This window comes from Malurus melanocephalus, unplaced genomic scaffold (assembly GCF_030028575.1).
Source record: "Malurus melanocephalus ecotype Western Australia unplaced genomic scaffold, MMel_1.1 scaffold_78, whole genome shotgun sequence".
Classification (NCBI taxonomy): Eukaryota; Metazoa; Chordata; class Aves; order Passeriformes; family Maluridae; genus Malurus; species Malurus melanocephalus.
Window position 1 is genome coordinate 1,763,908 of NW_026623310.1, and position 13,461 is coordinate 1,777,368.

Genomic DNA, 13,461 nt, shown 5'->3' on the forward strand with positions numbered 1-13,461 from the left:
ATCTGCCAGAAGCTTCCTACATGTTTGACAGAGCCAATGCCAGCCAGCTCCAAGACAGACCTWCCCACTTGTGTCCCTGTCCCCTTCTCTCTTCTTTAGCCCAGAGGCACTACCACCATTGCTGATGGGTTTGGCCTTGACCACTGAACTGAAATTGAGTCCAGGAAGAAGGAAGGATGGGAGAAAAGTGGTCTAGGATTTGGATCTATTTCTCATTACTCTGCTCTGGTTTGGTTGGTAATAAGTTAAATTAATTTCCTGAAGTCAAGTCTGTTTTGCCTATGCCATAACTGGTGAGTGATCTCTCCCTCTGCTTATCTTGACCTATGAGCCTTTCATTAAATTTCCYCTCCCCTGCGCAGCTGAGGAGGGGAGTGACAGAAAGGGTTTGGTGGGCACCTGGTGTCTGCCCAGGGTCAACCCACTATAATGCTGCATTTCAGTATGTAGTCAGGAAAAGAGCCTTTACACCTTCTCATAGTGCTACACTATCACCTTGAAAGATGACAAGAGGACTTTGAAGAATGCTATTATTTGACTGAACATTTCTGAAAAGATATTATCAACTCAAAATACATTTAATACATGGACTTGTTTAGCTACTGGCAAGTTTCTTTCTAAAAAGGTATATTGTGCATTTTCCATCCTTAGTTTTGTGATACAGAAAACATGACCACTCAGATTTTTGTGACAGAAATTATTTAATTCATAACCAATTATAAAAAAAAATTTGGACACAAGCACACCTAACTTCACTCATTGTCGGTAAGTTTTCACTCATCAAGTTTTCAGTCACTCTGGTTCAATACCATTTTCAGTTCTGATACCCAGTCCAGGTCGCCTTCCTCAAAGTCCCTAAAAATAGATTTCAAAAACTGTTGTTTTGAAAAGCAAAATACAACTTCATGAATCTTTATTTGCTAGTTKCCCCCTGCCCCCAAATTACTCTGTAAAAATATCAGCACAAGAGACTTATTTCCTGCACCATTGTGATTAGGGAACCAATAGRTGTTCTCTTAAGAATTTATAAAAGCAAAGCCAAACTCACACACTAAGAGACTGCAAATGTGTTTATATTGATAGCTTGTAGCTGAACTGCAGCAGTACAGGCCTATGTGGTTCATGTCTGTGTGCCACAAAAATAAACAGTGACACAAATTGAGATTCTAAGCATCTAAGAACCACCTCCGAAACACACACACATCCATAAACCACAGTATTTTTGTTCATATATTCTAAGACATCAAATGCCACTAAATTTCAATTTCATTATGTAAGAGAGGGATGGATTTAGATACTGATAAAAATACTGATTTTTTTTTTCAGGGCAATGTTATTTAGGAAAAATCTCTTTGAGGAACCAAAGAAAACATAAATGCAAGGATGTCATCTGGACATACGTGTCATCTTCATCAGATCTAGGTTCAAGTCTCTCAGAATCTATAACAACAGCTTCATGTTCACCATCTACTTCATCAGATGCTTCAGTTTCCTCAGAAAGTGGACCTCTTAATATGTTTTCGGAAGCTTGGAAAATATAAAAATTTAAATGTCACCAAAATATTTTAATTTTAAAAGTAAAGCAATTAAGAATATAAATACAATGTGGTCTTTCTAATTTGTCCCCAGTTCACAGCAGATTCCAGGACAAGCTGTGACCTATTTTAAGTGGGAAGATAAACTACTAAGGTAACTGAAGTGCAGAACAAGTATGTGTGACTGTGGCTCTACACATCTTCAGACGGCAGCCATATTCAGCTGTGGCATCTGACTATCCTGCTCTCAAACCTAAGGCAGTGGTGCCTTAGCAAGGATGGATTTAGCTGATGGGGCTACAGTGTGTTTACTGCACCTCCCTCCCTCACACACACAGACACACACCAGGCTGCTCAGCAGGAGGGAGGACATGAGGTGTCTGTGTTTTGCCACAACCTCATTCAACTGTTGAGCTGCAAGTGAAAGTCCATCATGAAGAGTTCATCATGTGCTGGAGATGCACAATCGTGAATCACAATTTGAAATCACTTGTGAATTTCAAACCTGGCTTTTTAAAGTCCACATTTCACTTGGTAAACTTAAAAAATCCCAGAAACTAGCCCTGTTGTGATATGAATTCAAGTGCACTCTCTGTATACATAGGGGCTGCGTATGAAAAAACAAAAAAGGAAAACCTTTTATTAATAAACCTGTTTGCAAAAACCCGTTTGCCCAGAAAATGAGGCTTTACCTGCTTTATAAATTGTGTATGTTTTAAATGCTAAGCTGATATCTGCATTGCTGAGCATGTTCATCAGGGTCTCAGGGGGTTCCTTGCTCCACTGCTTCCGTGGCTTATTTGCACTGCAGTTTATAACACCACCATCTGGATATAAAATAATTCATAAATAGTACTTCGATAAAAATTTCATTAGCTGCGTGGATTACATTCAAGAACACACTCRAGAAAAATACTGGAAGAAAAGAGTCTATAGAACTCCATCTATAGTACCACTGACCTCTCAACAAACTGAGGTTGACACTTAACATTGAAAGAAAGAAAAGTTACAGAAGGCCACAGCAGAACSTCCTGCTGCCAGGGAGCTAGCAGGAACTGGGTGAGGAGTGTGAGGAGTCAAGAGTCTCTGCCAACTTTTGTGGTGGCTCTGCAAGTCTCATAAAATGCAGCCTGAGGCTCTTTTTGTGCTTTTTAATAGCAGAACATCTAAATATATGCATTCCCCTGTCCTCTTCCCTTGCCTTGTGTGTAATTATCATATAATATTCCCACCACACTTGGGAATTTTCTAACTACTCATATCTCGATTATTTCTTTCCTGAGCATTTATTCACATTTACCTAGAATACGTATCTAGCATCACATTAAATAATTATAACAATTGCATCAGCGTGGGGCATTTTAAAATTGAAACATTTTTCAGAAGAAACCTCATGTTAAGTGTTTTAATGAAAAGCTGTTGAGAAGTAAGTCTCTGCCTCACATCTGAGGTACATCACTGATGGTTTTTCACAYTGGCCTTAATCTGTAGGTTAAATGACAACAAAAGTACAGGTGTAGATGTCATACTCCCAATAGTATGCTGTACTTGAAAGACAGGTGGTTGCATCCTGCATCAAATGAATTCTTCACTGCTACCTCCACAAATAGTGTTAAGAGGAGGATTGTAGGATAATTTCCTAGAGATTATTATGATTTTAGGGTTGCTAATGTTATCTGTGGGTTTCATCATCCTTACAATACTCTTGTCACACAAAAACACGAAGAAATGCTCTTCAACACAGTGGACTTTTGACGTAGTTGTTAATAAAATATTCTAAAATTATTTTATCATCACTTTAAAAATGTCCTGTGAAGTTTTGGCTTCTAAAAYATGTAAAGAATCACTGGCACTACTTGAATTAAAAGCATATTTAATTAAATCTTACTTTCAGTCTCCTCAGATGTAAAACTGGAAGAAAGCAGAGGTGCATTTTCCAGGGCATCCAGCACACTACTGCACATCCTCTTTTCCCATTGCTTCCTGTGGGCGTGTGAYACATCAGTACTTCCTGGGAGGACAGCAGAAGCCAATATTGTAGTTGTAACAAAAAAACCATAACCAGCATCTAACTTCATTCCACATCCAGATTGCCCTGTCCATGCAAAGTAATATTAATAATCACTCAACTAGCAGTGATATTTGATTCTATGGGTATAAATSTGAATTGGAAAGTGTTTCCCATACATTTACTCCATTCCAAATGTTTCCAGTCATTTTTTAATAGTTTGATAAGGTAATTTTTATTTTTTTTTCTTTTAAAACCCAGATGAGCAGTATAAATCAATGTAATTGCGGAAGTAACTGATGGTGGCATGATTTTCTCGACTTGAGCTACCTGAGACCTGTCAGAGCTACCTTTTAAATGTCTGTATCACYAACATGTAGATATCAATACAAAGAAGGAAGTGCCTTAAAACTATAAAACTTACCTTCTTGATAAGATCTCCTTTGTTCCCTTGTGCCTTCACTCAAACCCTCAGTATTTTTCCTTTCTAAGGGGCTATGCTTGCTACTTTCATCTTTCCTTCGCTTTCGAAGWATAAAGACTGTATTAATCATTATCCTTGTCATCAAGAAAGAAAAGCAGTAATATTAACATGGCATTAATTATTTTAGTTTTGCTATAAAATACCTTACCTTCCTTAAAGATTGGAAGATCTGAAAACTTAACCACAAACACCATGAAGCCAACTACAACTGCACACTACCTATTATTGCACTGTATTTCACACTGCATACCCATGACAGAACAACTTCTGTTTCTGAACTAAGCACACATGCAGTTGTCTGATGCAATTTGTGGTTTGGGTTTTTGGTTGGGTTTAAGAACAGAAGCAATATAAATTATTTACATTCCGTGGGAAAGCAAGATGCACCTGAGTATTAAATTTCTCAGATCAACAGGTCTATGGAAACAAAAAAAAAAAAAGCCCCAGGGCAACATTTTAAAAAATATACTGAATACAGCTGAGTCAGGCTATGCTGTAATGTATCATAGGGGACATCTTGGCTACATGTGGTTTAATTCTCCTCACCTGAAATCCCACAGGGGCCCTAAAATCTGGTGAGAGTTATGTCCAGACTGTTCTAAATGTGCTTCAAAAGCAAAGAAAAGGGACAAACTTTCGCAGTATCAAAAAAAAAATTAGAAAAACAAGAGAGTTTTTTGTTTGGGTTTTGTTTTGACAGGGTTATAAGAAAACCCACTTTGGAACTAAACGAAACGAAAAATCAAAAGGTTAGAGTGGTGGGAAACACACAGGAAAACTGCAATTTGAACACTAACAGGCTAATTTATGGTTTAGCATAAGAAAAGTTTACTGTAAAAACTTTTCTATAATACATTATATTATATTATACATTATAATACAGAATTACTAAAATACAAGTATTACATTTATATTTGATTACTTACCCTATTTTCACTCTTAGTATTTGAGCTTCCACCAGTCATGACATGACCTGATACATTAAGGAACAGATTCAAGAGTTAACACTTTTAGCAAACATTTGTAGTAAAGTGATATTCCAGAGGTATAGCAACGCCATTGAACCAAGTAATAATTATGCGATGGCCTCTTCACACTTCTGACAGAAGAGCTCATTTTCAACAGAGGGCCCGCTACTATTCTATTCCAAATGTGCACAAATTGTGGTGTAGCTAAATTTATGCAGACAGAAAAGGTCAAACACTCTTTCTCTRAAAATTAAATAATGAACATAACTTGCTTTACCATATTCTGGGAAAGAAAGAACTATCATATTTAAAATACATGCAACTAGTAAAAGTCTCGCTGATTCTAAATCTGAAAAGTTTATTTCTAGCACAAGTCTTAAGACTTACAACACATATATTGCAGCTTTGCACTCTACTTATGTTGGAATATAATTTACATACTTCAAGCATTCTTCCATGTAAGTTCAGTAACACTAGATTTTGAAATAATTAAAAGTAGATTTAGACATATAATGCTAATGTGTTAAAGCTGTATTTAATATCCCACATTTACTGTTCCTTCCATCAACAARAATGTTACTGACCTACCCTTTGGTCTTGCTGCATTGCCTTCATGTTTCTTGGTTTCATTTAATACCCGCTCAAACTCCTTTGCCATCTGAAATGTGTATGAAGAGATGCAAGTACTGTATAATTTTAAACCTCTTCAAATTATTGTGTATGCTATTTGTTAAAAACAGACTCACTATACAAAAGCATTGCTCCAGCTAGCATTATCTAACTTTATCAGCAACAGGTCAATATCCAACTTCAATTTTCAAATAAAACACTTGTAAAAACTCAAGTTTTCTGGTAAGTCTACAAGTCTATGTCCTTTAGAGTAGGACATGCACAACACTAGATTTTATAGCTATATACTAACAAACTACAAATGAAAAAAATCAGATGTAAAAAGTATTGCTTAAATCTAGAGACAAAGAATATCATACCTCAGAAGGCAAACAATTTTTTACAAGTTTGGTTAAGCAACCTCTTGCAAGAATAGTACTGGCTGATGGACGATTCTGGGGATTTCTCTTAAACATCTGTTTTATTAAGTAATGAAGTTCATAGGAATAGTGAGATGGAAGTGGATCATAGGACCCTTTGCATATCTTAAAGATGAGATGTTTCCAGCTATTGGCTTGGAACTGCATTAAAAATAAATTAAAATTAGAGCACAGAATTTAAGCATAAAGTGAAAAGTAGCTGTAAAATAACCTGTACAACTGAAAAGCAGGACTCAAAGTGCAAGACTGAAACAGWAAGCCAGGAAATATGAAGACTTTGATTAAAAAAAATTCATCAAAGGTAGACTGTAAAAGCATAAACATCCTCTTGCAAATCTAATGTCTTAGAACTTCTAGCTCCCATGCAGGAAGTTTTCTTGCTGTACACCCTGATGGCTTGGAGGCCRAGGGCTAAGTGGCCATGGAGTGTGTAATCTTTGTATCACCTCTAATAGATTGTGAAAGAACATACATGAAAATCACACAAAACCAGATACATATCTTTTCAACACTGCGAATAAGGGAAGAATACTCCCCCCCTTGGAATCCCCAAGTTCTCAGCACTGCCTCAAGAGCYGTGACACTGCCAAAGACTTGCCACACACCTACTGAGGCTAACACACACCTATGCACAGGGTCCCTTATCACTCAGTCACATCTGTATAAACATCTACACTCTTGCACAGCTTGCACTTGCAGCTGTGGAAAATCTTTTGCTAATACACAGGATTGGAACAATGCTCTCAGGCATATGTGTGATTCTTGGGGCTCTCCTGTGGAGGGCCAGAAGCTGGGATTTTGTTGATCTCTGTGGGTCCTTTCCAACTCAGAATATGCTGTAGTTCTGTGATTTCAAGGTATAGTATCAGCTCAAGGAAAGRAAAGTTTTTTGTAAGCAGCGCTAAGACAAAATGACCCTCAATTAGGATCTCATTTCCCTGCAAAACAAACATATCCTGATAAGGCCTCTTGTTTTACCCATGTGTCGGTATAGAGAGGCCAAAAGAAGTCAACATGTAAGAATTGTGGCAACAACACTAAGATAGTGTCCCAGAAATGACAGAAAGACATAATCATTCATCAATGTCCCCAGTGTTCCAACAGACAAATAGTGCTTGGACAGTGACATGTTTGAAGAATAAGCAAAGGTGTATCACCTTTACAAGCAAAAAAATGCTTATTGCTCACTACATTTTGCTATTCTTGCACACAATATATTTTAATTAGCAAAGATTTTGAGTGTCTTTGTCCCCATGTCCTGTGATTAACTTGATCCTGTAAAATGCAGTGGTCTTGCAACTGTAGATACCTGGAACCAGGCTGGCAGCTGCTGGACTCCTCAATAAGCCCAGATCAATAAACACAGATATTAAGGAAAATTAAACAATTAAAAAAACAATTATTTCCTAACTGTGAAAATCAAGCCTTCTACAGAAGGGTCCAGTAGGTCCCAAGAACTGCTGAAACAGAGTACAGGAGGAGGGATAGGAAGGGTGGAGCAATAYTTCCCTCTTTTGGAAGCAGCAACAAGCACTTCAGTCAACTCAGCTAATTAGCACARCCGCTAATGAAGCTTCAAGGAATTCCAAAACGTTTCTGACAGCAATAAAGATGTACTTACCGGGTGTTTTAGAGTGCACAGCTCATACAGAATACACCCCAGAGACCATATATCACTGTAGATATAGAARAAGATAAAAAATTTTGAGCCAAAAATTACAATTTAATATCTTGCTTAAAAGCATTAGATTTAATATGTGTACATAACTGAGCTGAATAAGCTAAATAGAAGTAACCATAAAAGGCAATACAATTGTGTGTTTAACCTCTCCTGTGGAAATGCCCTTGCTTGTTTTATTATTCTTATTATATTACTCTGATATAAAATGACTGTCATACAGTAGTAGTTGTTCCTTTATTCATAGGATGTCCCTTAAACAATTTGCTCTGACAATATTTATCCTTCTGCACTTGAAAGCCTTTGTATTCTATGTCCCTTAAATCAGATGGCAGTCACACAATCCTAATTCTGAGAGCTGGAATTCTGGCCCTGCCAAAAAGAATTCTACTGAGAAAAAAAAAGGCCAACATTTTCCACCAAAAGTGAGTACGGCCATTTGCACAAGAAGCAAATGAAGCCTTTCTTGCAAGAATAGCATGAAACAACTTGAACTGTAGAAGGTTTCTTACCTCCCCTGGAAAATCAATCACAGTTCTTGCATAAAGACCAGAATAACTGGGCTCTATAAACCTAAGTAATCCAYTCTGTGCCATTATCCCTACATTATCAAGAGTGGTATGAAGAGCTTAAAAATACAACCAACCCCCCAATAAATAAGACCAGCAAAAAGATGTAAACATATACCTATGTTTGTGCATATACACACTTCTATGTTTGTATATTTACTCTCTCAAATGAACAGAGGTCTGCACAGTGGTTTTCAAACTTCCAGRACTAAAGATACTGTGCTCTCAGCTATTTAAGTAAAGAGGAATTTACACATTATCATCTTAAGAAAATATATAATTACCTCTTTGTAAATATTCTTCAGGTCAGTATCTTCTCCGAAACAAATATGGGTAAGCCACAAAGCCAGATTGAGACAGCAATAAAAACCCCCATCCATCAGTCAGGCACTATTTGTGACCACTGAAAACACAAGTACCTTTTGTTGTTGTACGGCATGCTTTCCCATATTTCTGGAGGTACGTAATAGGGAGTTCCCACATAGGTGCACGCGTATGACATCGGACTAATGAAACGACAAAGAAGAAATGCCCGGTGAAAAGTAAGGATTTAAGAATTCTTTACTGCTTGTCAAAATATGGTAAAATAGAAATCAACACCACTGAGATCAGTGGGTATGTCCACATACTGAGCAAGAAGGCGTGCAGATCCAAAATCTCCCAATTTGACTTTTCCATTTTGAGTGAGGAAGACGTTCTGCATTTCAAGAGCAAAGATTAACATACTTAAATATTCTTCTATGATGCATTTCTGCAGTTTGAATATACAGAAAACACAGTGGTAATCACTTCCGGTATTTTATCTTTGTATTTCCTTTTACTTGCTTCTCCTAATACTTCTACAAAAAACAAACAAACAACAACAAAAAAAGGCTTTATGGGTYTAAAGTCCCAGCATCAGTAGCACAGGAAGAATCAGAACTTAGAATTGCCTTAATCTCTATGCTGTTCTCAAAACTGTTAAGGGCCAACTTTCTTCTCAATTTCCCTCTTTCTGTCAGGGAAGAGTAAAAAAGAAGAAAACATAAGGCAAAGGTCTTTGCAGACTGCATAATCCACACACTTTTTTGTAGTTCTGTAATTATTTTGAATTATATGTARTCTGTCACAAGCAGTTGATGCCATCAGTAATTGGATATGAAGGATACAGCCATACTTAGATGATGTTTACACCCACAGCATTACATCATCCCATGCACTCAACAATTTCATTTCATTATATTCTTAGGCCTGAAAATAAACTGCAGAATTTAACAGTCATAGGAAATTATGAAAGAATTAACTTTTGCATGTAGAATAGTTTATTCATGGTAACAGAACTTGCTCTGTTCACCTTGGATTTTATATCCCTGTGCAGCACACGTTTATCATGAATGTGTTTCACAGCCAGGCACATCTGCACAAACCAGTGAAGGATCTGAAAAAGAGCAGCTAAGAGTTATAACAGCTCAATGCTCAATATCATGAATACTAATAGATTTAAAAAAAAAAAAAAAGAACATTTGGGTGCTACAAGTAACTCCAGCATAAAAAGCTTCTAATCAGGGTGAAAGACTGAGTTCTTCAATATAGATTATATTTTAACATGGCAGAAGGGATGCTTATTATCTGTGTCTAGACAGCCTTAATAATATATAACAATAATGAAGCTGAGGAATCTCTACCTGGTGCTTTACCTGATGGTCATTTTATAAACAAGTTAACTAGAGTTACACAGTAAATTAGCAAATAGAATTAAAAAAATAAACCAACAAATAACAAACAAAAACAAAATTCACATGGAAATAATGTACTGTTTCTAAAAGGAAATGTGTTCCTTTGTAAGTACAAAAGAAAACTCTTAAAGATGAACAGAAATTTTAAATATTCACTTAGTTGAGGTTTCTGGTCCTTTCATTTTAATGAAGGTGATGCTCCTAACTGTAGCAGGAAGTAGCTTCCATTCACTCTAAACCTTCTCCTAACTAATTGTATAGCTTCTCTGGTAAAAGGAGCTAGCACATGCTAAATGGCTTAAACATTTAATTGATTCATTAAAAGCAGGCATTTATTTTCCTGGTAAGCTTTATTTATCTTACCAGAATGGTTTGTTTACGTTTTATTTTCAGTACTCTTACTACGCTTTAAATTCTGTCTGAAGGTTGTGTAAAATTCATACTTAATTGCATACAAACCTGGCTGATTTTCACACCATCTGAATAATTTTCAGATACAAGTAGCAATTTCTTTTTTTATTCCTTCCAGTCCAATTCTTGTCTTGATCTGCTGGAAATTATAAAAGTAATAACGCTCCTATTCTAAGTTATTTTGTTTCATCGAGATGTTTGCATATGTCTAATTTAGTTTGTGCAACATGTTTCAGTTTACATGAAAAAAAGATTCCTAGCCCCCTTGATGTCTTTTCTTACCGTGTCTTCAGGGAACAAATTTCGTCCTTGGTGTTTAATTTTTTGCATTAGATCTCCATCGTCACAATATTCCATCACTATATACAGATGTCCATCAGCTAAATTTTAGGTAATTTAAGAAGAATTAGTATTTTCTTCAGCYGGATAAGTACTGGTTTTTCACTATAAGTAATACTTTTTATTATTATGCTCTGACTACATGCTATGTATTACATGCTACAATAAACATGTGTTTTATTTATAATACATATTATAAACAAAAACTTCAAACAAATGAAAGAATTAAATTTTAATACTTACCTTCAAATGACTCTTTAAAGGCAACGATGTTTGGATGTTTCATTTTAGCCAAAAGAACAGCTTCCTTCCTAGAATTCTCTACACCAGATGAAGACTAAAAATATAAAGACATAATAAATTTCACACTAATTAATTTTCACACATAGACATAAAGTATCTCACTCTCCAAATAAACATATTTTTAAGAATTGTTCTTCAGTTATTTAAAATCATTTAGAAATTTTAAAAGCCCCATCTTTTTAATCTGTGGTTAATCACTGGCTGAAGATTTCTTTGGGGTTTTTGGGTATTTGGTATTTTGTTGGGCTTTCTTTTTTCATTGGAGAGGATATTTTCCTACTTCAGTTAATGACTTTTTCTATTTTAAAAGTGCAGAACTGTATAACAAAGCAGCAGATGCTGACTTTGAAACAGTTGACTGTCTGCATGAACTCAATATAAAGCCAAGTGTCCAGGTATTAGCTAAGCTTTGGCGTCCCATTTTGACTTATAGCTTAGCTGAGTGCAGAGAATGTAACCCAAATAACCAATTAGCAGCAATAATATGTCACTGATTTCTTTATTAGGCATTGCAGATGAAATTTACATTTTAGTGAAATCAAGGGCAATTGAGCCAAGGGCATCAGGGAGAACAGGGGTTTCATTCTAAGCATCTTCATACCTGCTACATTTTCCAAAACCCCAAAATCTAACCGTGCACTTCACTTAAGTGCAACTCTTCACTACAACTCAAGATGTAGTTATACAGTAAGCATACCCTACAAGACTCTCAGCAAAAGTGTTGAGCATTTCAAAAATACACTCAAAATTATGATTTTTTAATTTATTTTTTAAGTGGTCCATGAGGTGATTTTTGTGTCACACTTACCATTGGAAGCCTTATTTCCTTCATTACATACTTCTTGTCACTGATTCTATGATGAACCAGGAGAGCTCTGCCAAAGGATCCCTCTCCTAGTACTTTCAACGTGTCGTATCCTTCCATTCTTTATAAATTCAGTTCYGACACTTTTCTTCAAGCACCCTCTTCCACAATATTATCTTCTAAACTTTATCATAACCTTAAYACTCTTTAAATTTTTCTCTTAATATAACCTGCATGAAAAAAGCCAAATTAAATAACAAGAAAGGTGCGCACCTACAGCTGTCCAGCATTACCATGACATACCTYCATGCACTGTTACCACAATTTTACTGAAAATGAGATCTCCAGAAAGAACATCATTACAGTGTTATTTCTGTTTTTGGTTTTTTTGTTTTTTTTTTTTTAATTTAAAATGCTAAAGCTCTTAAAAATGTCAGTTATAGACCTACAACTTCACATCATCTTTTTCTTATCTACACTCCTGCAACTGGTTTCATAACACTAATGAAAACTCACAGGTATAATAACACAAACAAGCTTAAAGCTTCCAGGGACAATTCTCACCTAAAGCAGCATAAGCAGGCTCAAACTGGTAAAAGTCACTGTGCAATGACTTCAACGACTCGAAGATACACAATATTCTAGATGCAAAGGACCCCCAATGGTCACCTGGTCCAAATGCCTGACCATTTCAGGGGTGACCCAAAGTCAAATTACATTGATAATGGCATAGTGCCAATACCTCTTGAACACTCACAGGGTGAGGGTGTTGATCACCTCTCCAAGAAGTCTGTTCCATGGTTCAACTGCCCYCTCAGTAAATAAGTGCTTCCTAATGTCTAGTGTAAACTTTCCCTCGTCTACTTTTGAAATATTCCCACTTGTCCTATCACTGCATTTAGATGATAGCACAGGATCACAGAATCAATGAGGTTGGAAAGGACCTCTGATATCATCAAGTCTAATACATAACCCAACACCACCATGTTCCCCAGACCATGGCCCTCGGTGCCACATCCATTCCCTTCTTGAACACCTCCAGGGATGGTGACTCTACCACCCACGTAGGCAGCCCATTCCAATTTCTAATCACCCTTTCTGTGAAGAAAACCTTTATGATGTCCGACCTACAACTGCCATGGCATATATAAGAYCGYGTCCCCTCCTCCACCGCCGAGCCCMGTCCCACCCCTGCGAAACCTCCCCCAGCTGCTGAAACTCAYACGATCCCACCTCCTGCTAAAAAGGCATCTCCTGGAGGATGTCTCATCCAGCAGGGGGCTGTTATCCTTTTTTCCAAACGGCGGTGCTGTTAAGTGGTTTGGCCGTAATTCAAACATCCTCTTTATGTACATGCCTGTGCGCATAGTGTTTTAAAGTGCTGATGAGCTCTTTTGTTCCTACGGCTCCTTTACCCTGCCGAGGAGCAGCTCAAGCCCGCCCCGAGCCCCTCAAGCCCCGCCGCGGACTCACCTCAGCGGGCCGGGCCGAGACCTCAGGCGAGGCCCTAGGAGAACCCCGGGGCTCGCTCCAGGCTGCCCGCGCCTGGTTGGGGAGAGGATCCGGAAGGAGGAGGGCGCCGGCTCCGAGGCCGGGC

The 13,461-nt window shown here is 37.2% G+C and overlaps 1 protein-coding gene across 3 annotated transcripts; it reads right to left on the minus strand.

Annotated features, from left to right (window-relative positions):
• Positions 1 to 688: 688 nt before the first annotated feature.
• NEK3 (NIMA related kinase 3) lies at positions 689 to 13,434 on the minus strand. Of its 3 annotated transcripts, XM_057367412.1 has the most exons (17): positions 13,338 to 13,434; positions 13,098 to 13,221; positions 11,868 to 12,094; positions 11,000 to 11,093; positions 10,700 to 10,797; positions 9,625 to 9,708; positions 8,921 to 8,988; positions 8,711 to 8,797; positions 7,666 to 7,720; positions 5,985 to 6,185; positions 5,584 to 5,653; positions 4,954 to 5,000; positions 3,968 to 4,067; positions 3,424 to 3,546; positions 2,228 to 2,362; positions 1,401 to 1,527; positions 689 to 855 (listed from the first exon to the last, which is right to left on the minus strand). In XM_057367412.1, exons 3-17 carry the CDS (start codon positions 11,982 to 11,984, stop codon positions 789 to 791), a joined length of 1,473 nt encoding a protein of 490 aa, XP_057223395.1. In that variant the 5' UTR covers positions 11,985 to 12,094; positions 13,098 to 13,221; positions 13,338 to 13,434; the 3' UTR covers positions 689 to 788. The 3 variants fall into 3 exon arrangements, with proteins under 3 accessions (XP_057223395.1, XP_057223394.1, XP_057223396.1); XM_057367411.1 differs by lacking the exon at positions 13,098 to 13,221; XM_057367413.1 differs by lacking the exons at positions 5,985 to 6,185; positions 13,098 to 13,221.
• Between the last annotated feature and the right edge of the window lie 27 nt (positions 13,435 to 13,461).